General features: G+C 39.7%; 3 protein-coding genes across 3 annotated transcripts; 2 read left to right on the top strand and 1 right to left on the bottom strand.

The window, feature by feature from the left end:
• Nucleotides 1-354: 354 nt before the first annotated feature.
• Nucleotides 355-7,548, top strand: LOC108680538 (monocarboxylate transporter 6). Its single transcript, XM_018169369.2, has 5 exons — nucleotides 355-1,195; nucleotides 1,673-1,943; nucleotides 2,168-2,854; nucleotides 3,788-3,982; nucleotides 4,435-7,548. The coding sequence occupies exons 1-5, from the start codon at nucleotides 812-814 to the stop codon at nucleotides 4,938-4,940; spliced, it is 2,043 nt and encodes a 680-aa protein (XP_018024858.1). The 5' UTR covers nucleotides 355-811; the 3' UTR covers nucleotides 4,941-7,548.
• On the bottom strand, nucleotides 4,932-9,257 carry LOC108680539 (monocarboxylate transporter 12-B-like). Its single transcript, XM_018169370.2, has 5 exons — nucleotides 8,518-9,257; nucleotides 7,992-8,262; nucleotides 6,843-7,526; nucleotides 6,286-6,480; nucleotides 4,932-5,497 (listed from the first exon to the last, which is right to left on the bottom strand). The coding sequence occupies exons 1-5, from the start codon at nucleotides 8,599-8,601 to the stop codon at nucleotides 5,202-5,204; spliced, it is 1,530 nt and encodes a 509-aa protein (XP_018024859.1). The 5' UTR covers nucleotides 8,602-9,257; the 3' UTR covers nucleotides 4,932-5,201.
• Nucleotides 9,258-19,685: 10,428 nt separating this feature from the next.
• LOC108680532 (monocarboxylate transporter 12-B) lies at nucleotides 19,686-23,237 on the top strand. The gene is made up of 5 exons (XM_018169363.2): nucleotides 19,686-20,747; nucleotides 20,934-21,204; nucleotides 21,407-22,108; nucleotides 22,279-22,473; nucleotides 23,075-23,237. The coding sequence occupies exons 1-5, from the start codon at nucleotides 20,025-20,027 to the stop codon at nucleotides 23,197-23,199; spliced, it is 2,016 nt and encodes a 671-aa protein (XP_018024852.1). The 5' UTR covers nucleotides 19,686-20,024; the 3' UTR covers nucleotides 23,200-23,237.
• Nucleotides 23,238-24,663: the final 1,426 nt, after the last annotated feature.

The raw sequence follows: 24,663 nt of genomic DNA, 5'->3' as shown, positions 1-24,663 counted from the left end.
TGACATATTTTGCAGCCAACTGATGCCTGCCTATTTGTGGCTCATACGACGATACCTTTCGTTACATTCTTTGCTTTGGCTCAGCCTATTTAATAAAAAATAGCTCTAGTGATTAGATTACAACAAAACATTCAGATCATTTAATCGCACTAGAGGTGGTGACTAAAATGAATGTCATGTCGTCCTGTTCAGCGTGAAGGACACAATGTACAGTAGAGGCGATTTGTACGGCATGACTGAGTGCGGTTTCAAGATCTTAGGCTCCATCTCTGGTGCTTTAGGTTTTGAGATCTTGGTGCATATTCTCACAGTAGAACCTTTCCTTGTCAATGATTTAAGCGCTTATCTGTGTGCTATTATTAGTCGATAGGTTTTTACGTACCTTCAACCATACAATATGCACTTCCGTTTTAATGTCTTTCCTGTAAATTTAGTAGTTCTATTCAATAAATATTTTGTATATATAAAGTTTTTGAGCTGATTTCAGCTGGTCTGAGAAACGCTTATAAACAAGATGTGGGGAATTTTCTCTTTCACTTTTAATTCATGGTTCATCAGGGATTTGATCAAAATAATGATATAACACACATTTCAGAGAGTATTCATAAGAAATTGACTGATTTCGTGTTTGGCGCCCTTCTTAACATACAAGACATTTATTCATAAGGACCAGTTTAATCTATTGCTGACACAACATCTTTCTGATTGTCAAGTTGAGTGTTGATGAATTATGAATCTCTGTGAACCCCCACTTAATATTTTGACGGTAGCTTCGCCTCCCAAAACTTAAGTCTTGCCGACTTTTAACAAAATGAAAAAATCAACGCCAGTACAAAGTATAAATTCCTTGCCCATTGGTTGGTCTGTGAACGACCTAGTCAATTCTACTTTAGTCGTGCCAAAAATCATAGTGACATCGGCTAGTTTTGATATATTGCCAGAAATTAATGCGGAAAATACCGTACCACGCGACCTACGACCTCTACGAGTAGCGGTGGCGACGGAAGATCATAAGCCAATAGTCGCAGATGGAACAGAAGTTGCAGAAGGTGTTGTCCCTGACGCGACGACTGGCAATGAAGCGGCCGGGGTCACAAATCTGCAGTACGAGTGGGTGGGGGAGCCTCTAGGTGGTGAACTCGCTCCAGACGGCGGATGGAGCTGGCTGGTGCTGATGGGGGCTGTCTTCATGGCGGTGAGTTGGATAGTAATCTCCTCTGTACGAATCGTGTGCATAACTCATTCATTATATACGTATATATATATATAAGGAGTGAGTTATGTTATAGTGAGTTATCACTATACACTCAGCAATACTAATAAACTTTGAGCCTACATAATTTTTACATGGGCTCAAAGTATTATGATTTCTTTTTGTCATTAATATTTATAATTCTGCAATAAGTTTGCCGAGAATGTCCACCTCGTCTCATTTTAGTTCGAATATTAGATTGTAGATCATATGAAATCGATCAAATATAAACATTTGAAATTTATTTAGCGAATGGAACCAAATGTTAAACAATGGGCAAACAATCATTAAATTAAATTTGAATTAAACAAAACGTATAGGAAAAATCCCAGCAGGAAATCTAGCTAATAATCGTTATAGAAACGCTGTTCATAGTTCATGTTGTAAAACTTATAACGTAACGCTTAGCGCTCCCTATAGTTGTCCCTGCTCAGCATTGCACCCTGCTTCGGCGTGCTCTTCAACGACGTCATGCAAGACCAAGGTGTGTCCTCCACCACCCTCGCTTGGGTGTTCAACATCCACATGTTCGTCTGGAACATCACTTCAGTGTTGTGCGGGGCGCTAATCAAGCATTTCGGGTGGCGGGTTGTCGGTTGCACCGCCACTTTCCTGCTGGCTGTGTCTTTCATTCTCATGTCTTTGTCGAGGTCTCCGCTCTTCGTTTTCATCATGTTCGGTATTCTAATTGGTGAGTTGAGATTTCAACTTTGAAAATTAACCAACATTGAAAAATCACGGGAGAAAGATGCTTATTTCATTGTTAACAAAGTAATGTTTTTTTTTTTACAATGCATCTCGCTTCGTTCGTGATGGTATTGTTTCTGCTCGTTGAATTGGTTTAATTTAAGGGTGCATCGTGCCTACTTGTAAAACGAACAATTTACTAATGAATTGAAACCTTTTTGTTTGTAGGAGGACTGGGTGGGACTTCGATCATGGTTTGTTTCCTCATCCTGCCAGCCTACTTCCACAAGCGAAGGGGCATGGCGAACTCACTTTTTTCTGCGGGCATTCCCATAGGCTACGTGATTTTCCCGCTGTTGATACGCTACCTGCAAGAAGAATATGGTTTCTCCGGAGCGGTCCTAATACATGGTGGACTACTGCTAAATTGTACAGTGGCTTGTGCCTTATTTCGACCTCTAAAGTCACCACAAGTCTTGTGTCGCAAGCGTGAAGTAAATTCTCGCACCGATGGTCAAAGAACTGATCCTCTGCTGCTGCAGACGACCGACACGACAAAAACTATCGTTCCAGAAACCGAGACAGGAGCACAATCTTTGACATTTTGTGAACTGTGCGCTGACATTCTGAAAACAACTAACATTAATTTGAAGGGAATGAAGAACCGAACTCTTTTGTTACTTTCATTAAGTGTAGCTCTGTTTTTAGTTAGTACCATGAACTACGTATCCATGCTGCCGTTTGCCATGCGAGCCCACGGGTACTCTGCAAATGAGGCATCGTATGCTGTGTCATTGACTGGAATCGGTAACATAGCCGTACGAGTTTTGGTAGCTTGCATAGCTGACTCCAAATGGGTGAACCGCAAGTACGTCTACATAACTGGACTGATCATCGTCAGCGTGTGTTCTTTCCGTAAGTACTTTTCATGTTCAGGATAAGCGCGTTTGATGATAAGCAAGCTTTTACGTTTAATTTTAATAATAATTGTCCATTGAGTGTGGTCAACAACCCCCCATGAGATTAGGTAAATTTTACAATTTTGTTTTTAATGCGGATCCTCTCAATAATTTTTAGAGCAGTTCATTTTCCAGGCATTAAAATGCGTTCGGTATTTGACGGAAGCAAAGCCAGTAATAATGCGCCCTTGACAGGTATTCATTACACTTTCATGCTGTGTAAAAATAACCAGCAAACAATCACTTTGCAATTTATTTGACTACAGAAAATATTCTTGCCGTACTGCTGGACTTAATGTTCCAAGATAGTCGACTCATCAATTACCCTGAACGTTGTAACACCAAAACTGAGCGCAATGCGTCCTGACTAATAAACATTTGTTCATGCCTGCACCAAAGTAAGAAACCTCCAAAGAACCGCTTCCTTTGCTAGAAATTTTAGCGTATTTTAGTTTGCTTTTATCGATATAGTCCTCAATTTCCTTTGTGGCTTTTTCACTGATATCGTACGAATATGTTTTGAACTACTACAACCACCTGTGGGTGAAGCGATAGAATGATAGATCAATTCAGAACGCAACGGAACTCTGCAACTTCACGTTGACACTTGTTTATTTTTGCCATTTTGTTATTATTTTGCCATTTTATTTTTGCCCTCAGCAGCTCAAATGGTTTTAAGTAAATTTACGCTTTATTTCATCACTTTGGAAGATAATTTTTTGGACTGCATTTTCTCTTGCTTCGTCATGCAACCGTTAAAAACTCCGTTTATATTGAATATATATTTTTTATCTCCTTTCTTATGTTTTGCTCTACATTAGTCAAGATCTAATTCTCCAGTGCAGGTCTTATGGCATTTCTAACGTCTGTTCCTTCGATTTCATTCTAGTGACTCCATTTCTAATGGATAGCTACTCGTACTTGATGCCACTTTTCGTTGTGTGGGGCGTCGGCTTAGCAGCTTCGAGTTCCATGTTCCTGGTGCTTCTCATTGACATGGTCGGCATCAGCAACTATGAGTCTGGCACCACAGTCATTGTCTTCCTACTAGCCTTCATCTCAATCTCCGCTGGACCAGCATTCGGTGCGAATATTAAAAGATACCCATTTTTTTCACATGAGTAATCTATCATAATTATTGAGTTATTATTCTTAAATAGTGATCAGTTTAGCATATAAGTTGAATTTGTGTCTTTTTACCTCATTTCACAACTTAGAATGACTTTTTTTTTGTCTCGGTTGCTATTTATTTTCAATTCGGACAATATCTCGCAATACAGTCACAGTATAAATTAACTACCGTTATCTTCGAGATCATAATGGTATTCTCCTAAATGCTTTGATAAAAAATATGGCACGTAACTCTGAACAAGTATGTCCTAAACTTTGAAAGAATTTTATTGATGACAACAAAAAACTTTTACAAGGGGTTCACCAATAAACACGAGGCAGTGCGTACTTTTAGATGGATTCGGCCCAACTTTAACATCAACTTTGCAAATTAAGTCAATCGACACTAAACCACATTTGCCGCAGGTCACATTCGCGACAAGACTTCATCGTACACCTGGAGCCTGGTTGCAGTGGCGATTGCGCAGGCTTCGTCTGCGTTGCTGTGGCTCTTCATGCCGTGGGCGATACGTCACACTATGAAGGAGGCACGAGCCTCCATCGTCTCGTCCAGGCGCAGCACTCGCAATGCATCTCATCCTCGTTTGAGTCCGTTACCATCAACACGAAATCCCTCCAGACGAGAATCTTACCCAGCTTTTCGGCAAAACTCTCAATTTGCTTCAAGACGAGACTCTCATCCTGCACATAGACTAGACTCACGCCAATCTCCTAAACTAGACTCAGAATTTTCCGATTCTATTCTTCGCCTATACGGAGCCAATAAAAGCAGCATGGTACCTGAAAGAGGAGCCTCATCTGCAAGAGAGCCTGTCAGCGGCATGACTACAACTTTAATTCCCTCCGTAATTCTTGGTAGCGAAGAAGCACCGCCATCAATTCAACAAATGAGCTCGATGAGAGAAAGTTAGACCTTTTTATTGTTATAGCAATGAAACATTCTTGTTAATATTATTACAATCACAAAAAATCTTGATGAAGACGATCAACTTAGAAATATAATGTACATACTTTGTATGATAACATGTAATTTCCTTAGAATATAATTTTATTTGTAATAAGTTTTAGTGCAGGTTCGTTGTTTCTAACTTAATCCTCCTGCACGACGAGTTCACTTTTATCATACTTAAATTTTTACATTCATTCAAACTTCTGAAAACCGAATTTCGATTTCAGAAAGTCAGGCTTATAGAAGACGGGCTCTTAAAGTTCTGAGAATTTCTTCGCGCTAGCATCACAGCAGAATTTGCCATAAACCCAGACTTGAGACGAACTGCTCCTTTGTCGTATTCGTCACCAGCAGCTGAGCGTTGTTCGGATTCGCTGTCTTCTGATTCCAAGTCCCCAAACTTTTCTCGGTCGTGCATCCTAGCGAGCGGCATAAACAGCCACAGCAAGGCGCAGCACAACTCAAATGTCGCTGCCATGGCAATGCTAACTCCATACGAAGTGTAGTCTGCCGCCAGTCCTGTTACATGAAAGTATGAGCTCACACATACGACTGAACAAATCTCCTTCAGCGTACGGAATAAAACGCTACACGGCACACATATTAAGCCCCAAAACGAACTAGAAAACGCGCTTGAAATGCACATATTATTGTTCAAGGCCACTAAATCCAAAAGCCTATATCACCCAGATTTACTCTCTCCAACCCGACCATAAAAACATTCCTGCAGCACGCAGCAAACATGGCTAAAACAACACTCCTGCAGCAAGCAGCAAACATGGCTAAAACAACACTCCTGCAGCACGCAGCAAACATGGCTAAAACAACACTCCTGCGGCAAGCAGCAAACATGGCTAAAACAACACTCCTGCGGCACGCAGCAAACATGGCTAAAACAACACTCCTGCGGCAAGCAGCAAACAAGGCTAAAACAACACTCCTGCAGCACGCAGCAATCATGGCCAAAACTAACTTTAAAACAGTACTAAAATAATGCACCAAAGTAATAGGATTAAACTTGATACTTTAACTCATCTCAGCAACATCATCATGAAATCACAATTTAATCGCTCCGCAATTATGATAAACCCTCGTTATATTTGCTTCACTAAGTTCTGAACATGAACGCACAAAGATACCGGTTGTCTGACTAATATTCTTAGTTACTAAAGATTCTTGTCTACGACTTGACGTACCACACTTTGCAAATGACACATTCAACTAATTTTAGCGCCTAAATTGGCTTACATTATAATTTATCTAAGTCGTGGATTTCTATAATTCACAATTGCAGGTGTAAAACATACCGATTATTGGTCCGGTCACGATGGAGATGAAGGCGAGCAGCAGCCCCGTGACCGCCACGCCGGCGTTGTAGAGGGACAGGCCGCACGTGTCGATCATGAGGCTATGGAAGACGCTCAGTATCGCACCGATGCCAACACCCCAGATTACTTGGCACGCCATTATCCACCGCACGTCGTGTAGGAAATAAACTGTCGCTGTAAATTATAATCAATAGAAACAAAAATATATTAGAAATATATTGATTTATATGCAGCACAAAACAAGGGATGAATTGAACTTGTGCAGAAAATCGGAAGGAACAAATGCCCACTCAAAACTTTCAAACAATAGTACAGTACTTATCATTCAAGGCATTTCAATAAGAGCTAGAGGAAAAATTATTAATCATAATTATTATTATTCATAGATGCAGAAAACATTTAATAGGAATAAATTATAAACCAGAATTCTTCACAATTCGCAATGAACATAGACAAAAAATTCGTCTTGTCATCCATCTTTGCCAAATTTATATTATTTTAGGCTAACAAATCTAGAACCAACCAAATTTAGCTACCAAATGTTGCGAGCGCGGAAGAGGAGGAGCCGAAAAAGTAACTTGTTTTGCGGTTGAACCAAGCTTTGTCGGAGAAACAGCTGACGAAAATTCGAGTAGCAGTGTTGGCGACGGCCCCTGCGGACACACAGTACGACGCCATCGACGGAGCGTGTCCATGAGTTGCCATTGCGAACGGCAACAGAGCCATGAAGTTTTGGTATCCAATGATCAGAAATGAAAAGCTCAGGGTCATGATTAAAAGCTTCAAATGCTGCAGCTTCTTTGCTCGGCTCCATGTTATTTTCATGATTTCTTGTGTCGTCTCAATTGCAGACATTCCTCGGCCGTCGGGCTCAGTCTCACCATTATTATCGTTATTATTCAAAATTTGCGACAACATAGGAGTCCGTACTTTTTTATTAACTACTGAATCGTATAGTGCATCTCCTCTAATAATAGGTCTTTCGGGCACGGGGTAGTATAACAAGCTTAGAACGGCACAATTTAAGACTAAACCGCCAAATATCAGACAGGCTCCAGGGAATCCGTACTCGTCTAGTAAGAACCTCAACAGCAGAGGAAGGATCATCTGACCCGATGATACCCCGGTGATGATAATGGCCGCCGCGCGACCTCTGTGATCCTCGAAATAGTGAGGCAGGGTCAGATATCCGACGATGGAAGTCAGACCCCCGCTGCAACCTGTCGAGATGGATAGTATAAACTCTCCTACACCAATTACAAAATAAAAAAACGTTGTAGTACTATAGATATCATGTTAATAAACTGAGCCAAAAGTATTAAACAATATTTCATTTATAGTCCGACCCTCAATTTACTTTAAATTACACATTTAGTGTAAATGCAACAACGGCAACGAACAATAGTTCGATCGCAATAATCTTATTTACTTCTATAAACTCGACCAATGAAGAAAGCCAAGCAAAACAATTTCAAAGTGCAACTTCATTACATTTCGTTTGTGGGAATACGTAATTTGATTCGATGTTTCTATTCTCCTACACCTCTTTTTCCTCGATTTTAAAAATCAGCTTGCTTACTGGGACCTTGTTGTCAATTCTAAGTTCATATACTTTAGTAATTTAGGAAAAACATTTCTCTTAAAGAGTACGATTGTTATGGTGGTAATGCTTGTCAAGTTCCCACCTATGACAAAACTGAATAAAAAGAATACGAGCCCGGGTCCTCGCACGAAGATCATGAGCACGTAGCCCAGGCTGGTGACGCAGGACATCACGAAACCGACTTTCCTCCAACCGAACACGTCGCACAATGAGCCGCTGAACACACTCGATAAGTTGAAGTTAAAGTTGAACAAGTTGAAGATCCATGCAACCGTAGTAGACGACACCCCCATGCTTGTTAGTTTCTCGTTGAAAAAAATTCCGAATGAAAGGGGAATTCCAAGAAGAACGAACTGAAAAACAAAATGTTTTCTAAGTTGACATGAAATTTAGGGGTTTTTTGCTTTTCTTTCGTTTTAGATTTCATTTTCCGTCTATGTATTGACGGAATACATAGACGGAAATTGAATTGAATCATAATAATCATACAATAATTGAATATCACAATAATCTGATTTTGAAGTTTCTTGACGGAATATATAATAGTGATCTACATGGTATTTTGATACCATGAGTACACTAAATTTATTCTATTTTAAGTCACTTACGGAATTCATGAAGGCACTCGCGACCACCACCCACCCCCAGCCGCCGTCCGGGACTTCGTCGCTCTTCTTGCGCGGCGTGGCCATGCTGCGCGCCGGCCCACCCTGCCTCCGCTGGCGTTCAGTTAAATTCTTACCCTCGAAGCTCTGTCAAATTTGTTGCTACCACTTCCTATGCTTACATAATTATCGGCAAAACATAACACATACTTTTTCTTTAATTTAAAGCCTCTCAACCGAAAACACGCTATCATTACTCATTTTGAAAAAGAGTTCTGGTAGTGCGAACCTTGAAAGGAGCATTTAATCTGTCAGTGGTAACTTGCTTAATTATATGTTACAAGCTCTGTTCGTAACGATTGTAGAACCCACCGTCGATTATTAACAATTTACCCGTGATTTAATTCTCCAGGTTAACCACTTGTTTCCACACAGTATAGCGTGCAAAGCTCCGACTAATGAACTTATTTATGTGACGGTTTTTTACTTTCTATTATAGGCAAGTTAGCTACACGTTTACTATTAGAGCAAGTGCAGCTGTGATTGTTCTTACTGAGCCTCAGTGATTTCTCTATTTCGTCAAAGAGGCAGTCATTCATTATCGATTTAGCGATATGTTATCGAAAGCATCAGACAAGTTGTACCGAAGCGAGAAGTCATCATCTGTATCAAACCAAGTATTATCGACATCATAAAACGAGAATTTATCGCTTGCATCAAACGAGGTATTACCGAAATGAGAAGTCAACATCTCCATAAAATCTCTCGAGAAATAACGAATTTCAGGAAACAAGTAGGCCTATACATCTGCTGCATCAACACAAGCTCGCCTTGTGTAGCCGTTCTCAGAATTCAATTCATTCGTCGTAACTCGCTTCTTTCTCATGTTGACCGACGCCTCTTGCCGCCACACAAGACATTGACTGGCGATTCATGAACCTTGCAAACGAAACCAGTGCGAGCCGTCATAAAGCAAGCGTTTGTGAACATTTGTAAGCTGAGGTGCAGCAACTTACCCTTTATTGAAAGTTATAAATGGATTCGTGTTTGGAGATACCAGATAACAAAAATTTCCGTTTACCCTTTGAAGGACGATTAAAATTATGCATGAGCGAACTTTAAAATCTGGAAAATTAAATATAAAAGATGGTCGAGCGGATCAAGTAACTAGTCATCACCAAAGCAAGTTGTTAGTTTTAACACTTATTTCTCCAAATGGACTATCAAAAATGATAACATCAAGCATATATTCTTTTGCCAAATGACTAAACCCAAATTCTGTAAACCCCATAGGAATAGCATTTGTTCAGTACAATCTATTACACCATCCTAATATCCAATTCATTGCTCTGGATTGGGTAGTGGTGCTGGTGCTGGTCCTCTACCGTACCTGACGTATGACCTACAATGATGACGGCTACTCTCACACTGAACCGGCGGCTTCAGTCCTTCAGTTCGTAACTTCGTATGTGTACTTAGATCGTATGAACGAATCCGTGCTCTGCATAATTATTGTATCCCAGTGCAAACACGTGCACTTACAGCGAACATATCAAGTCGTGCCCAGACAAGCGAGCTTTGCTAAATCATGACATCAAAACTGCGTCCTACACAGGTTATCACACAGGCGCTGGTGAGTTGTATTATACATCTGTTTTTTTATATATTTTCAGTGTTAAAATGATTCTAAGTAGCATAGTCTATATTAACATTCACTGTTCTTGATCACATTCGACGTTGTTTTCTGCCGTCTATCTTCGTACGTTGTTAGTCCTCTTGATTGCTTGCTCACGACTGACCCCTGGCCTAACCTCTCAGCTCACAACCACACAACAGTTGGCTCGGTATGGACATTTGAACATTTTTTTACAGGTCCATTTGACAGCCACGAAATTTGGTATCATTCAGCACCTACACTAAACAGATTTCCTAAAATGCCGCGCCAAAAACATGCGGAGAAGCTCAATAAAACTTGAATTGAGGACTCTAGATATTGCAAATTTATTATTGAGCCATTTTTTCTCGCTGAAATTAAATTAATAAAATATAACAGATGACATTTAATACGCTCTCACTTTTTAGAAGTAACAACCATCTACATAAAACAGAATAACATACCAAATGATCAAATAAACACTGACCACGTTAAGATAGTATTCGCTCCGCTAAAATTTTTTGCAAAGGAAACGAAGGAAAAAATATGATTTTTCGCCAAAATCTGAAAGAAAAAACGCGTTCAAAAACTGAATATTTCGCCGCAGGCAAAAACAGAAAATTAAAATCACTGGAAACAGTTATAAGTTATATAATTAATAATCAAAATACAAACTAACTAGCTATATCATTCGTGAATCCATCACAGATTTTGTTTTAGTAAAGTTTTTTCCATTTAATATAAATTAATCACCAATGGTTATAATGTAGTATAAGAATTGCCGGCATGAAATTTTTCTATGAGGTCATTCAACTTGTTCAAGACGCTGTGACGGAAAAATAAAACAAGAAGCATATCACGTCTGTCGTACGCCATCGCTCGCACATGCGCCCGAGAATCTTGGCAAATGATCAAATGTTGACAGCATCGTGCTGGGGGATGTCCTGTCAGTATCACAGTACGTGTTTTAGACATGTATTGCCAGGTGATAGTCGCGAAACTTTGAGTGTTTTCTTCTCAAGCATGAACCTGGAAATGCATAAGGATGATCACGCTTTTATCTCCAAAGCTTATCGTGCCGCTATGTCACCGAGGAATAAAACCTTTATTAGTGAAATGATCGAGAGGCATTGAAAATGGAAGGGGAGAATTAGATTTATGATTTTACTTCTTTATTTTACTTGGGAAGGCATTTATTTACTTACATTTTACTATGGTAGATTTGTTTTAAAATAGGAAGTATAAGTTTTCGTTAAATTTCCATACGGTATTATTATAAGATTTCCATATGGTACTATAATTGGAGTTTCATGCTCATTTTTGTGTGGCAACTTGTCTTTCTTCAGTTAAGTTCTTTCGTTTCTTTGGTTTTCGTTGGATTTTGGATTATGTTACCACGGAACACTTGCTAAGTATTCCGTCGTTGGCTAATTTGCTAGTTGTTGAATATTTTAGTTGAAATACTGATGACGGGCTTATGGCTATAGACTGTAATAATTTGACGACGATTATATACGAGAACTGTAACAAAAGGCTAGCAGCAACTTATTTCTAGCCGCGATCTGTCCAGTGCCTCTGCGTTCTCTTCATCAAATCATCCATCCCTATTATGCAACATGCTTAATATTTACGTTGTAGTATAATCATCAACAGTACATACAAACAAAACGTCTTCCATTGCGCCTTGTCACTGACACGCTTCATAGGCTGTTTTGCAGTGCGTTACTAATGTCCACTTAACGCCTCAATATTACTGTCACGCTGCTTGCATTTGTGTGATGCCGGTACGCTGCTTGGAGATCGTTAGGTACACAGAATCGTAAGATTTTCTCATTTTATAAGCGAAATTCTACTGTGGCGCCTTAATTAATTGCCTGGAATTTCCTGAGATACAACACAATTTCAAAATATTCAGCTAACATTGCTCTATTCTGAGCACATGCATGCCCTGTAGAAGAATGATAAAAAAAAATTATGGGCATGTTTCGTTGCAATTCCGTACCTATTAATGAGTATATTTCCCAAAATAAAAGCATGCATATTCGCAAATAAGACTTAATAGTTCACGTACAAGCAAAAGCCTTCATTCTTGATGAAAAACTCAACACTGATTGAGGCACTGCAATTATGTGACGTTGGTCTGGATTTTCGGCTAATGACTGAAACCTATAAGTGACGAATAATTGAATGTGAAGTCCATAGTATCCATGCAGTGTCAAGTGATGTATTAAGTTTTAGAATCGGCTCATGCACGGCCAGTTATTTAATTCAAGTATCCTCGAAGTGTGCTGGAGTGGCTATGATAGTTCCTCACCCAATTAGTCATCAAATGAATAGCAACATGTTTAGGCCTACAGTCTTTTGAAAATATGAAAATAAACTCATTTCATTAGAAACTAAATGATGAGAAGAATTTTCGGGTGTGAGCTGATCATAGCTGAACTGTAGCTATATAACCTGGATCATTGAGGAGGCCTTCTAACAATTTTCCACTAGAATATAATATGCGTTTAAAAAGTACTTCTTAAGACAACACTTCTAAAGAGGCCACATGTCTCCCTTGTTACTTACACATTGTACAATGAATTTCTAGTTTTCTTTTTATATATTTAAAAAAATTTAATTTTTCAAATTTTTACTAATAAATAAAAAATTATTTTTAATGTATATTTTTTATATTTACAACGAAATTTTAATGTTCAAATTATTCATTCTGTCAATTAATTCAAGCATTGTCTCTGACTTTACGCAAGTAAGCTAACTTTCAGGTCAGTTGGACAATTAGAAGTGCGTTAAAAAATATCGATTATTAGATTTGTTACAGAAAAACAACAAGAAGTGAAATTAAAGAGAAGTGTTGTAAAAACTGCGATCATGGCACGCTGACCCGTCATTTGTTGAAAACGCACAGTAAGATATTAGATTATGAATTGTTATAAGTGTACCACGGGTCACCTAATGGTAGTCGATAGTTTACACTTTACACTAATGACCACGAAGCACCTCAGTTTACATGCGAATAGTTTCGTACTAGTCTCCGACATTGTAGTGAAGCTGTTTAGACGGTCTCTAATCTCAAGAGTTGACCAGTTCTCGATAAGCCTTGGTTATCGCTCTTTCACTGCATGATATTCCAAGACAAGGTCAACAATAAAACTTTCTCACCAAATTCTGAGTTAATAGATCTCATTAATGTTATTATAACTACTGAGATTCGTATCGTCTTCTGGGCCAGCTAGACTGAGATAGCAAAATAGATTGTGCTCCGTTGCTTGATAATTACTTCATAATACCCTAAAAGATCCATTCTTATATCAAAGTATGATTTAATTATGTATTTAATCTAATACGATCACTCTGTACCTCAATGCTTTTATATAGAGATCTTGCTAGTCTTTTTCTGATTTTTTTTCATACAGCATTGATCGTTTCATACATCACATTTTTATATTTAGATTGTATTTTGAATGTTTGACTGAAAATTTTTCAATGCTTAGCAGAGGATTTTGTACATAAATTGTACATAAATTTTTCGAATGCCATCAATTATTAATATATTGTCTCGGGATTTCTCCAGAAGTGAAGAATTAAGATCACTATTGGAACCGTGAGGCGACGCCAAACAATTAGACGGTGAATATAAATCTTAGTAAAGACCAAATATAATTAACTTGTTTCACATTTCAGCAAATCTTCTATTTATTTCCGAAAGAAACATTTTATCTAAATTACAATTATATAATTAAATTATCCACTTTGTGATACTTATCCTATTTGGTTTTAAGTAGTACATCATTTGTTTTTTAATATGTATACTTTATAAATAGTACTCTTTTTTTACCTCAATCTCACGTTTGGGTATTTGTAGCCACCAATTATATATTCATCAGCTGCTTTTATTACACGTATTTTATTTGAAACTTGTAGAAAATTTTCCATGTTTACGTGCATTATTCACATGCTTCAATCGTTTAAAGCGTCCGCATAGCTAGTCGTGCAGCCGTTGGCAAGTCATGCAGTGCATACCACACAGCATGCATGAGTAGCGTGCCACTCACAGCATGAGTAGCGTGCCACTCGCAGCATGAGTAGCGTGCCACTCTCAGCATGAGTAGCGTGCCACTCACAGCATGAGTAGCGTGCCACTTACAGCATGAGTAGCGTGCACTAGGAGAGCATCCCACGACGATTCTGCTGTTCAGTAACGACTGAGATAAGGTACCGCGTGGATCTCTGTCCCGAGCATCTCTCTGAAAATATGCATCTAAATCAACGAATGAAAACAAATTTAAACTGAACTAATAGACTCTCGGTGTTTTTGTCACTCAAATAGCGGTGGGAAAAATAATATTTATGTGTCTCAGTGTATGCTTAAGTAAATCGAGCGGAGTGATCTTGAGCTGGCTTGTTCTATCTCAGATCCTGTCTGATCTACTCTAGTAGATCGAGTGGCGTGATCTCGAGCTGGTTGATTCTACTTCATCTACTTCCTGATCTACTCGAGTAGATCGACTGATGCGAGCTGAACTAGCTCTTATGATATCAAGCAAAGCTAACCACGGGACGTTGAGCGATGATATGAGTGATTCCTATGGACAAACTATTGAGGTAATCATCATGACGAAGCGAGGTACCACGCCAGGACGAGTGATCGCAGCCCAAGCATGTTGCTCAAGATTATGATTGATTAAATTTTGTTGATCTTAGTTCTTGCCAAACTATTGCACTCGCATTGTATTATTGATGTGATTGGATGAGAGATCCTTTTTTTGGCGAGGCTTAAGGAAGGCAATGGCTATGCGCCTGATGCCCGTCATCACGGATTGAACAAATCAACTGTTTGATACCTGATGATATTCGTAACACACGCTTGACATTTTTTGCTCCGAGGACACTTTAGGCTTGGTTCACACGGTCACACCTCACTGCCTGTCATGCCAGGCACGGTCCAGTGCAGTATTCTTTAATGCATTTCTGTGGAGGCGTTCACACCAGTCGTGCAAGACGCCCGTCATGACAGGTACGGTCCAGCCGCGAGCGAGGCAAGAAATAATTTGTCCGATACGTGACCGGCACGCAGTGCATTTATATCATAAGAAGAATTTAAATGGTTTCTATTAACTGTTTCAAATTGGCGATTCTGTCTCGGGATTAATAAATGACAGTTAAGGAACTCCTCAAAGAACGTTGTAACATTAACAATTGCAACAATTAAATAGAGAAGAAAATAATTATACATGAGATCAAAACTCATATTGCAAATAAAAATGGTTCAGAGGTAAAACTTTTTTAAAAAATTATTTACGCAAAGCTGTTTGTGAACAATCAAAAACTCATCAATGAAATTTAATTTCATGGAGCGAAAATAATGCGAGCTCACACCGTCCGGATTTTTCTAGTAGTACTTGACAATGTGTTGGGACAAATTCCGAACCCAACTACTTGAAGAACGACAGTTAAGAAGCAGTGCTGGACTCGGCTATTAAAGACCGGGCCGCTGATCTCGTTAAAATTATAACATTACTTTGCTCTACCTGTGATCTTGACTTGCGTTGCCAGCGCTTGATTAAGCCTTAAATCTCGCGCCTACTTACCTGTTCCTGTGTCTCATAGTTTCCTTCTCTAGTAACTTTGGTGTTTATTTCTAGTGCAGAACCCTTGATAAATTATACTTTTAATTTTTGGGAGCATGTGTTTGTCACATCTTTTTGAATGCTTTGGCTCTCCCGCCAAACGAAAATGTAAGTTTCCAGTATTCAAACTCGAGTTGAAGTTATTTCTCTTAACAAAGATATACTTCCATAAGTGTCAATAATCAATCCAGTAACTTTGGAAGTTCAATTTGGTTCTCGGGTTATGCTTTAATAGTTAAATTCTTATTTTTAACAACTCTCGCCTTAATTAACAAAGTGTTTAGTCTCTATCTATGATGACCTTTAAAATTCCGGAACAGTGGCACTTTTTATTGAACTGTCGCGGGCTTCGGATGACTGAAGTGTGGCCGCAATTGTTAGCTGTGTATTATTTTTACTTGTGATCTCGCATGTATCGCCTCTGAAAGCACTCCCCTTAGGATGTGCACTTATTTTTGCTTAAATAAGGTAAGCAGGTTTCTTGAACTATATTTGTTACATTTGAATATTTTAGCAGTGTTTCTCCTCAAGCGCATTAGTAGTAAAGTCCATTTCTTGCACAGTTATGCATACTGGTCTGCTACCGTCCTGCGTGACCGCCAGCGTTGAACACTAAATCGTTTCAAATTTCGAGTGACCTACGATATAATCTGGCATTAAAACTGAACTCTATGCAGCGATTAAATCTGATTTATTTACTTCAATCATCCTCGCTTTGTTTTGATCCTTCCGAAAGATTAGCTATTCACTTCTAGAAGAGGCTTACCTCCTGCGTTGGGAAGAATTCCCAACACATGCGTTGTCGCGTCTCTCGATGTAGCACAAGTGCAGGGAGCCCGTCAAGCAAGCGAATCTTTAGGCAGAGGAGCCTGTATGTGTAGGGGCGGTTACTGCCGCCCCCCTATCGTCCTCTTCTTCCTTACCGCCCCCCAAAATCTCTCCACCGCCCCTAGAGGGGGCGATATCGCCCACTTTGGGAACCACTGGTCAAACTTATTATCTGTACAGACATTCGTGACGCGGCTCAAAAACGATGAAAGATTGCAATCGCTCGAATCACGTTTCACAAATAAGAATATAGGCTTAACATCGAAGTCTCCAAGTTTTGAACGTGAGTTTGTTGGTACAGACCTGCGATCGACTAATCAGATTTGAGATTTCAGCGTCACTTGCGAAACTCCTGATTGCGGTCATACAAGTGATTTCATAATTAAAATTTTACACGGGATCAAGCGTGTGGAAAATTGGGTTTTTAATTACGTGCTCATAATGAATACTTGTTCGGTTCATGAGCATCCCCTATATAGTAATGTTTGTAAAACAAAGCTAAGTGTATTAAATTTTATAGAGCTAATTGCAATAAATAATTTTCATTAACTTGATTATCATGGATAAGGTTTAAACACTTCATTGTTCTAGATTTTCTTTAAAATTGTAAATTGTGAACCTTTTCTATCTATGAAAATTAGAAACCAAGCAATACGATTTGCTGCTAGACATTGCTCATGAGGAGCAATCTTAAATAGCATAAGTGCTCTTATCAGGACGTGTCTACTAGCGACGATGTGACGATGTCAGGCAGTCGCGCGTTGGTGCTTCGTTTGTGCACAGGCTTAATAAACTGTCTTTCAATCATATTTTTGCTGCGGGACCTAATTAGCTTAATTGTAAAATTATATGTATTCAGGAATTATACAAAGTAAATATTTATGATTTAAAGTGCGGCGTGTGATCGGTTACTCTAACCATGATCTGATGTCAGGATGGTCGTAAGGAGCTTCACGCCTGTCAGGCTGCATTGCTGCAATCCAGGAGTCTATATGGAAAACCGACATTCTTGTTGACTGATGAATGTATTGTTACGAAACCGTTTCAGAGTCATTCTTCAATTTGAAATGGTCTTTTAACCGCACTTGATCATTGTTCTTAGCCTTATTACAGTAAGTTGTCCTATTTTACAAAAAATGAGAAAATTGGTATTTGATTAATTGTGTGTCAATACTTGTTCAAGTAATCATAGAATTGCAAAATAATTGAAAGATCGAAGAAGTGTTCTCAAACCAAAATCATATATTCCAGCAGAATATCTTGTTTACTCCTGTGTAAATCCGTCAAATTTCATCCACAAATTTTTATCTCATGTGGGCGTGCCAGGGTCATCAACATCGATCAAACCCTCGCTCTGACGTTCCCTGCAGAACCATCCATCTTCTGCTGATTTGCAGAAACTCGATCTGTGCGCATGGTTCTATATCGAACTCTGGAAGAACAGGTCATCAGCGTAGACAAATGATACGACCACAGTTTTATGATGCAAAATGAGACCGAGTGTATCAGAGCCAGAGAGTAAACCGTCAGCGAACGTTGTTTGTTCAGCGCTGAGAGAATGCTACTAAAATTTCTTAAAATAGAAGCAATTCTATGTAGCATGGCATCTTATTTCAGTCATTAAGATTTAGTTCCAAACTTTCCAAGCTGTATCTTTGACTTGGATTTCGGACATATGATACTTGTTTAATACGTGATCCTAAATTACACTGAAATTGCGAGAAAAAAAATCAGCATGTTCTAAACTAATTAAATGAGTAATATGACACATTATAATAGGATGTCCGCCACACACTAGATGACGTCAATAATGAAACATCTGTAGTACATGGAGCAGTGCGTTCAAGAACTGATGAGGGGCGGGTGGGAACTGATGACAATGAGAGCAGCTATTAAGTCTGATGTACACAGACTTGACAGACTTAAGTCTGTGTACAGTACACAGAGGGCAGTTATTGAGTGTAGTGCCCCCAGTACACAGAGGGCAGTTATTGAGTGTAGTGCCCCCAGTACAGAGGGCAGTTATTGAGTGTAGTGCCCAATACACAGGAGAGCGTGGCAAGAAGGATGACTCAAGTAGTGTACAATAACATATCCTTAATACGGTCCATCACTACATGTGGATCTTTTTTTGGCATATCAATGCCAATAAAGCTGTGGACTGTACATTCCGTCTAACGAATACAATCTCAGGAGCGAGCACTAATGCAATGAATTCATATATATCGGAATGTGACATTTTCCTTATCAAGTCAAACTCCTCGATTTCAGTCGCCTGCAGTGCCTAACAGTGATAGTATTTAGAATATGAGCTCTGAAGTGTGAATGACAGTGTAATATTGTTAGCAGATAAAAAACATTTTTCATGTGTCTATTTATATTTTGTAGTTGAATTAATTGCTTTACATTGCTTTATGAATATCGATGAAAAATCTTATTGAGAATAAATGTGTAATGACAAATTAGAATTTCTTACGGTTTAATCCCCGAAGTTGACCGGTTTTGGTCGACGCAATATTTTGGCAAAATTGTGACTCAGAATTCAATACGACTTCTCCGCACAGAAAGCCGCTGCATGTGCTTTGCTCATCCCCTGGTAATCCCATATTTGACTTGCGTGATTTTGTGAAATGCGCTTTCCTGATTCTCTGATCTGCCTCTATTTAACTCGTTGGCATATTACGTTATTCACTTATTGCGAGAGCTATTTCTGACAAGGTTGCAAATTTTTTACGTATCGTATGAGACTTTGTTAACTTTGAAACAGTTTACAGTGAATTAGATGGGTCACATGAAATTGAATAGAATAGAAGTGTCGGCACTGAAGAAATAGGCCCATGGACTTTTATATGATGTTTTAGACACCAAAACTTGCCAACATCGGGGAAAATTATCCTTTAATCTAATTTTATTTATTTTTAGCGCATTTTCTCAGTTATGGGAAAAATGGCGCTATTGTGCACGTCATGTCCGTCCGTCCGTCCGTTTGTCTGTCTGTCAGTGACTTCACGGACGGACGGACGAGAAAATGCGCTCTCTGTTACTCACTGTTGTGAGTACGGAGTTATATTTTTTATTTCTTTTCGAAGAAATGCCGATTTATGGAGGAATTAATCCTCCCTTTCGGGAAAGTCGACAGTTTCTGAAACCACCGCTCTTCTTGAATGGATTAAAGTGAACTTAAAGTCGACTAAAAAATAACTGCATTTTTGAAGCGCATTGGGTTACTAGACGGGAAGAAATATTCAAATATTTTACTGTGAAAATTGCATAAAATGAGTATAATCATAATGAGGATATCTCTCATAACTATTCACGTGTATAATGAAGTGTTTACGTGTTTCCCGATTTAGGCTGTTTAATTAAATTCTAAATGTCATGATACCGAGAGGAATATGCTTACGAGTACCAAAGTTGGCGGCGACAATATGTTTACGTGTGACCCTGAAAAAGCAGGCATGCGTTGTGCTGAACTGAGAGAAAAAATCGTCAACGCTAGTTGCCTGCACATGCAAACAGCTTTAATGCTCGAAGGCCGAAAAGATCTCACATCAAATCTATGTGATAATTTTGTTGAAAGTGAGGCGTGCGACTATATTGCAAGTGATTGTAAACCCGAACACAGTGCCCCAACTCCTCGTAACTGCAACCACGATCCGCAGCAGCGGCTTCCTCCTAGCGATCCTATTTTCAATGCTGCCAGTGACGAGGCAAGAGATTATGCACACATTCCGCAAGAACCATCCAATGATTCCACCAACGAACGAACCAAATTTGTTGAAGAGCAGTGGCCGGAAGTCCAGTTCGAAAACCATCAAGAGCCCATTAGAGGGACTTCATTGGTACAACCTTTCGTGACGCAAGCTGCGTGCACGACACAGAATCCAGCAGCAACCACTGATATTGTTGGACGAATGCTGGCAAGACTCACCAAGCGAGGCTCGGATCTCTTGTTGCCTAGAAGAGAAGCAGGCATTGCTGACGATCATGCAGAAGTTATAGCAAGTTCCAAGTCGCTTGAAGTGAAAGGCAACTTACCGAGTAAAGTAAGGACTGAACCGGTGGCTCCAGATGGGAGATGGGGATGGATTGTCCTCGCTGGAGCTTTCTACACTGTTGTAAGCCAGGTTACATTATAATAGAAATGTCGCGCTTTTTTCTTAGTCTGCATGGATGAACATTTTATTTTTTATTGTTGATTTTCTGTTAGAAAAATATTGTGGATATTTTCAGTGCGAGTGGACACGTTCTGAAACAACTCTCTTATTTGGTACGTGGTAATCATTTAGTTTTCCTAATTGCAGGCTTTCACCATAAGCATCACGACTTGCTTCGGAATCCTCTTTAGTCAAAGGATAAAAGTCCTAAACATCTCATCCAGTGAACTCAGCTATGTATACATGTTACACAACATCACATGGAACCTCGGCGTCCTGCTGACAAACACCGCGGTCTTGAAGTTCGGCTTCAGAGCAGTGGCTTTCTCAGGATGCCTCGCAGCCTCACTGTCGTTCATGTTGTTGGCTTTCGCAAATTCACTAGCTTTCATCGTCATTGTGTACAGCATTATCCTACGTGAGAACCCTATCTGAAATTATCAATTCTTGCCGTTGCCGTGAATGGCTTTAGGAAAACTCATTTATATCGTAAATTCGATGTACGGAAATTGAAAGCCAAAATTGCTAACCAGCAATTCGAATCCATTATAAATAGCAGCACTGATAGGACAATGCAAAGTTACATCCACTCAGGCTGCTGATTCCTCTTATCTCCACAGCTATCAGCGCTGGGGTGGGCTCCACCGTGAGCTTCCTCATAGTGCCGAGGTACTTCGAGAAACGACGTGGCCAGGCGATGGCCATCCTGATGACGGGGCTTGCTGTTGGCGGCATTGTGTCTCCCTTGCTCATTAGGAATTTGCAGGACGAGTTTGGATTCATCGGTGCAACGCTAATCCATGGGGCTATCATCCTCAATTGTTGCGTTGCATCAGCTTTATTCCGACCGTTGGAATCTAAGAAGAAAGAAAGAAATGATTCCTTACCTCCTACTGCTGTTGAAGACTTCTCCGAGTTCGGCTACAATGAACAGAATGGAGGTTTTATCTCCACTCCTACCCTCGGATTGGAACGTTCCAAGCCTATTCCTAGTAGAATGTGGATATTTGCGTCGAACCTTATACTTTCATTAACAACATGGTTTAAAAAGAACTATTCAGTGTTGAAGCAGCGAAAAGTTTTAATGAACGGATTCAGTCTTTCCACTCATGTGGTAGGATACTTCAATTTTGTGATGCTTGTTCCTTTCGTGGTCGAGAGTTCAGGTCATTCACCACAGTACTCAGCGTGGTGTGTCGCAGCATTTTCTGTTTCAAATGCAAGCGTTCGCCTCATCGTCGCAAGTCTGGCTGATAGGACTTGGTTCAATAAAGCGTTCTTCTTCGGTCTGGGCGCCTTCATCGCCAGCTGCACTTCTTTCGGTATTGCATTCATTTCAAAATCACAATGAACGGTCGCGATATTAGTAATGTACGTTCTCGTTAATAAACACACCTAAATTTTTGAGAAAAAATACAATGATACGCGTGGAATATTTACGTTTCATTCCTTTTTCTTAACACGTTCCTTTCCTTCGTCATTTTCAAACCAGGTTTCATGTTCGCAACTCACAGCGAGCTCTGGATGACGATCCTCATCCTCGTGTTCGGTGTTGGCGTGGGCCTCTACATGAGCCTCTACCACGTGCACATGATTGACGTGTTGGGCATGGAGCTATACGCCGCTGCTGTGGGGGTCAACGCTGTCATCATGGCTTCAACTTTTGGGCTCGCTGGTCCCATTTTTGGTAATTATATTTTGCATTATCAACTACATTACTCATGGATATGCCATCAGGATTAATTATTGATACCCTGTGCAAATTTCAGACCTAAAACTTGCCAATTAATCATTAAATTTATTTGGCAGGTTGATTTTGTTGACACGGATTTCCCACTATCAATTATATCTCTCACGGATATGCCATCATGATTAATCGATTTACCCACTGCAATGTATATAAAAAAATTGTCAATTCATCTTTCAATATATTTTGCAGGTAATTTTCCTTACACAATTTTGCCAGCACTCATAATTTAATTTATTTGCGTTCTGTATCAATTGCAATAGTACGTGTTGAGCTCATTGGACGACATCGGTAATGAAACCAATAAAATCCTTAGCACGATAACAAATTTATCGTACCTGAATTTAGGTCGGGAATTTTAGGTCTCCGCAAAGAAGAAACTCATATTTTACCACTCCAATTTGCTATCTATATTCCTAATTCACTCGATGTCAACTCAGTACCAAGATTATATAACATTGCAAAATAATATCGATGCAAGCCAACAAGGGATTTATTTACAATTTAGAGCAGTAATGCTTAGCACAATTTGTGTGCCCAGGAAGCATCAGGAAAATCACGACTTCGTACGGCGCCAGCTTGGGCGCGTGCTCAGCGCTGCTGTTGTGCTCCACTCTCCTCGTCATAGGACTTCACAAGGAACCAAAGTGGAGCGAAACAAAATAATTCAATTGGTAAACATTTTTGTATTACTCACTCAAGTAATTAAAACTGCAGAAATAGCCGAATTATTGACGTGCGACTCAGCAAAAGTGTCAACGCAGGTTGCATCCCAGCACAAACACCTCCCATTAGAAAATGGGAAAACCGTTAAGCCATCTGGTCTTTTACCATCCACTCTGTCCACTCCAACGGGTTCAAGGCATGAATTTTAAGGAACGCCAGCGCTCTGAAGAGCCCTCCTGATCACATCGTTCAGGGCCGAGTGCCTTGGATGTCGCCCAGCGCTGTACTTACAAGAAAGGCCATGCAGTCCTCGTGCATCCATTCGCTTTCCGCACCGACAAATGTGGGGTTCGCATACATTTGCGCCAACTCGAAGAGCAATTGAGACGCGGAAGGAGTCGGAATCTAGAAGTGTTCCAAGAACATCCGAAGAAATCAGGCTCGCCAAGCTCCCGCGTATCCACGTTAGCCGCGTTGCTACGCCGCCATCTTTGTATCATACTGGCGCCTCAGCTTACTCTCTCGTTCCTACAAGTTCGAACGTTTTGGTAGCAATGGAGAAAGAAAGAACAAAGCAGAAAGGATTAGGCTGTTGTCAAAAACTCCTTCCTTCAGTGAGAGACCGACATTTAAAACGAAGCAAAGCCGTGATGTGCAGATTTTGCAAGCCTGCCTCCCGTTTAACAGGGTGATTTACTAAACTATTTGGTGGTCAGCCAATACACCTTGCAAGAATTCAAGGCTTACAAGACGCTTGAAGCTTACAAAAAATTTGTGGATGGATGGGTACAGGCGATGGAGAAACGAAACTTCAACGCATCAAGAAAGGCGATGTGCTTGGTAGAGTTAGTTTGGTAGTACAACTGGACAAAGATAATGATGCTGACGAATGGAACCTTCTAAGAATGGAAAATGAAATTCCTTTTCACCTTTTTTGAAGAGGAAAATGATAGAATTTTATCAATGCTTGCCAGGTAACCAGGGTTCGGATGGCTCATACTCTTAGTAATACCCATCCCGATATTGGACGCGCTCATCACTGCTCATGTGACACCTCAGACCACAGAACTGACCAACAACACACCAATTCACCAGAAACCTCGACGTTTTGCAAAACCAATTTATATTGAAATTGAAAGGCAATGTAAAGAACTCGGAACATTTGATGTTATAGAACAAAGCGAATCATTTTGATCTTCCAACAAACCAGCCAACTGCAACAACACTATCGTCGCTGCAGGATAATGGATCTTGACAATGTTATCTGATCTGTAAATATTATTACGTTTTATTCTTACTTATGTAGCTTATCTAAAGGCAAGTAACAGATTTTGCCCCTGGAAAATGTATAGTATAGTATCGTATATAATAAATATTCACGGCTGTTAAACTGATATGCAATACGTATATCAGTACGAGCCATAAACTGATACGATATACACTGCATTCACGGCTAGTAAACTG

Source organism: Hyalella azteca, unplaced genomic scaffold (genome assembly GCF_000764305.2).
Source record: "Hyalella azteca isolate HAZT.00-mixed unplaced genomic scaffold, Hazt_2.0.2 contig4142, whole genome shotgun sequence".
Classification (NCBI taxonomy): Eukaryota; Metazoa; Arthropoda; class Malacostraca; order Amphipoda; family Hyalellidae; genus Hyalella; species Hyalella azteca.
Note: the sequence above shows the minus strand (reverse complement) of the source record. Positions and strands in the feature narration are given on the sequence as shown.

Excerpts from the sequence above, each read along its gene's own strand:
- LOC108680532 (XM_018169363.2), top strand. The coding sequence starts at position 20,025 with ATGCTTACGAGTACCAAAGTTGGCGGCGACAATATGTTTACGTGTGAC. Across the intron at positions 20,748-20,933 it reads CTGGAGCTTTCTACACTGTT|GCTTTCACCATAAGCATCAC; the intron begins GTAAGCCAGGTT and ends TCCTAATTGCAG. Across the intron at positions 22,474-23,074 it reads GCTCGCTGGTCCCATTTTTG|GAAGCATCAGGAAAATCACG; the intron begins GTAATTATATTT and ends TTGTGTGCCCAG.
- LOC108680539 (XM_018169370.2), bottom strand. The coding sequence starts at position 8,601 with ATGGCCACGCCGCGCAAGAAGAGCGACGAAGTCCCGGACGGCGGCTGG. Across the intron at positions 7,527-7,991 it reads TTTATTCAGTTTTGTCATAG|GTTGCAGCGGGGGTCTGACT; the intron begins GTGGGAACTTGA and ends CCATCTCGACAG. Across the intron at positions 5,498-6,285 it reads CGTGACCGGACCAATAATCG|GACTGGCGGCAGACTACACT; the intron begins GTATGTTTTACA and ends TTCATGTAACAG.
- LOC108680538 (XM_018169369.2), top strand. The coding sequence starts at position 812 with ATGAAAAAATCAACGCCAGTACAAAGTATAAATTCCTTGCCCATTGGT. Across the intron at positions 2,855-3,787 it reads CGTCAGCGTGTGTTCTTTCC|TGACTCCATTTCTAATGGAT; the intron begins GTAAGTACTTTT and ends ATTTCATTCTAG. Across the intron at positions 3,983-4,434 it reads CTCCGCTGGACCAGCATTCG|GTCACATTCGCGACAAGACT; the intron begins GTGCGAATATTA and ends CATTTGCCGCAG.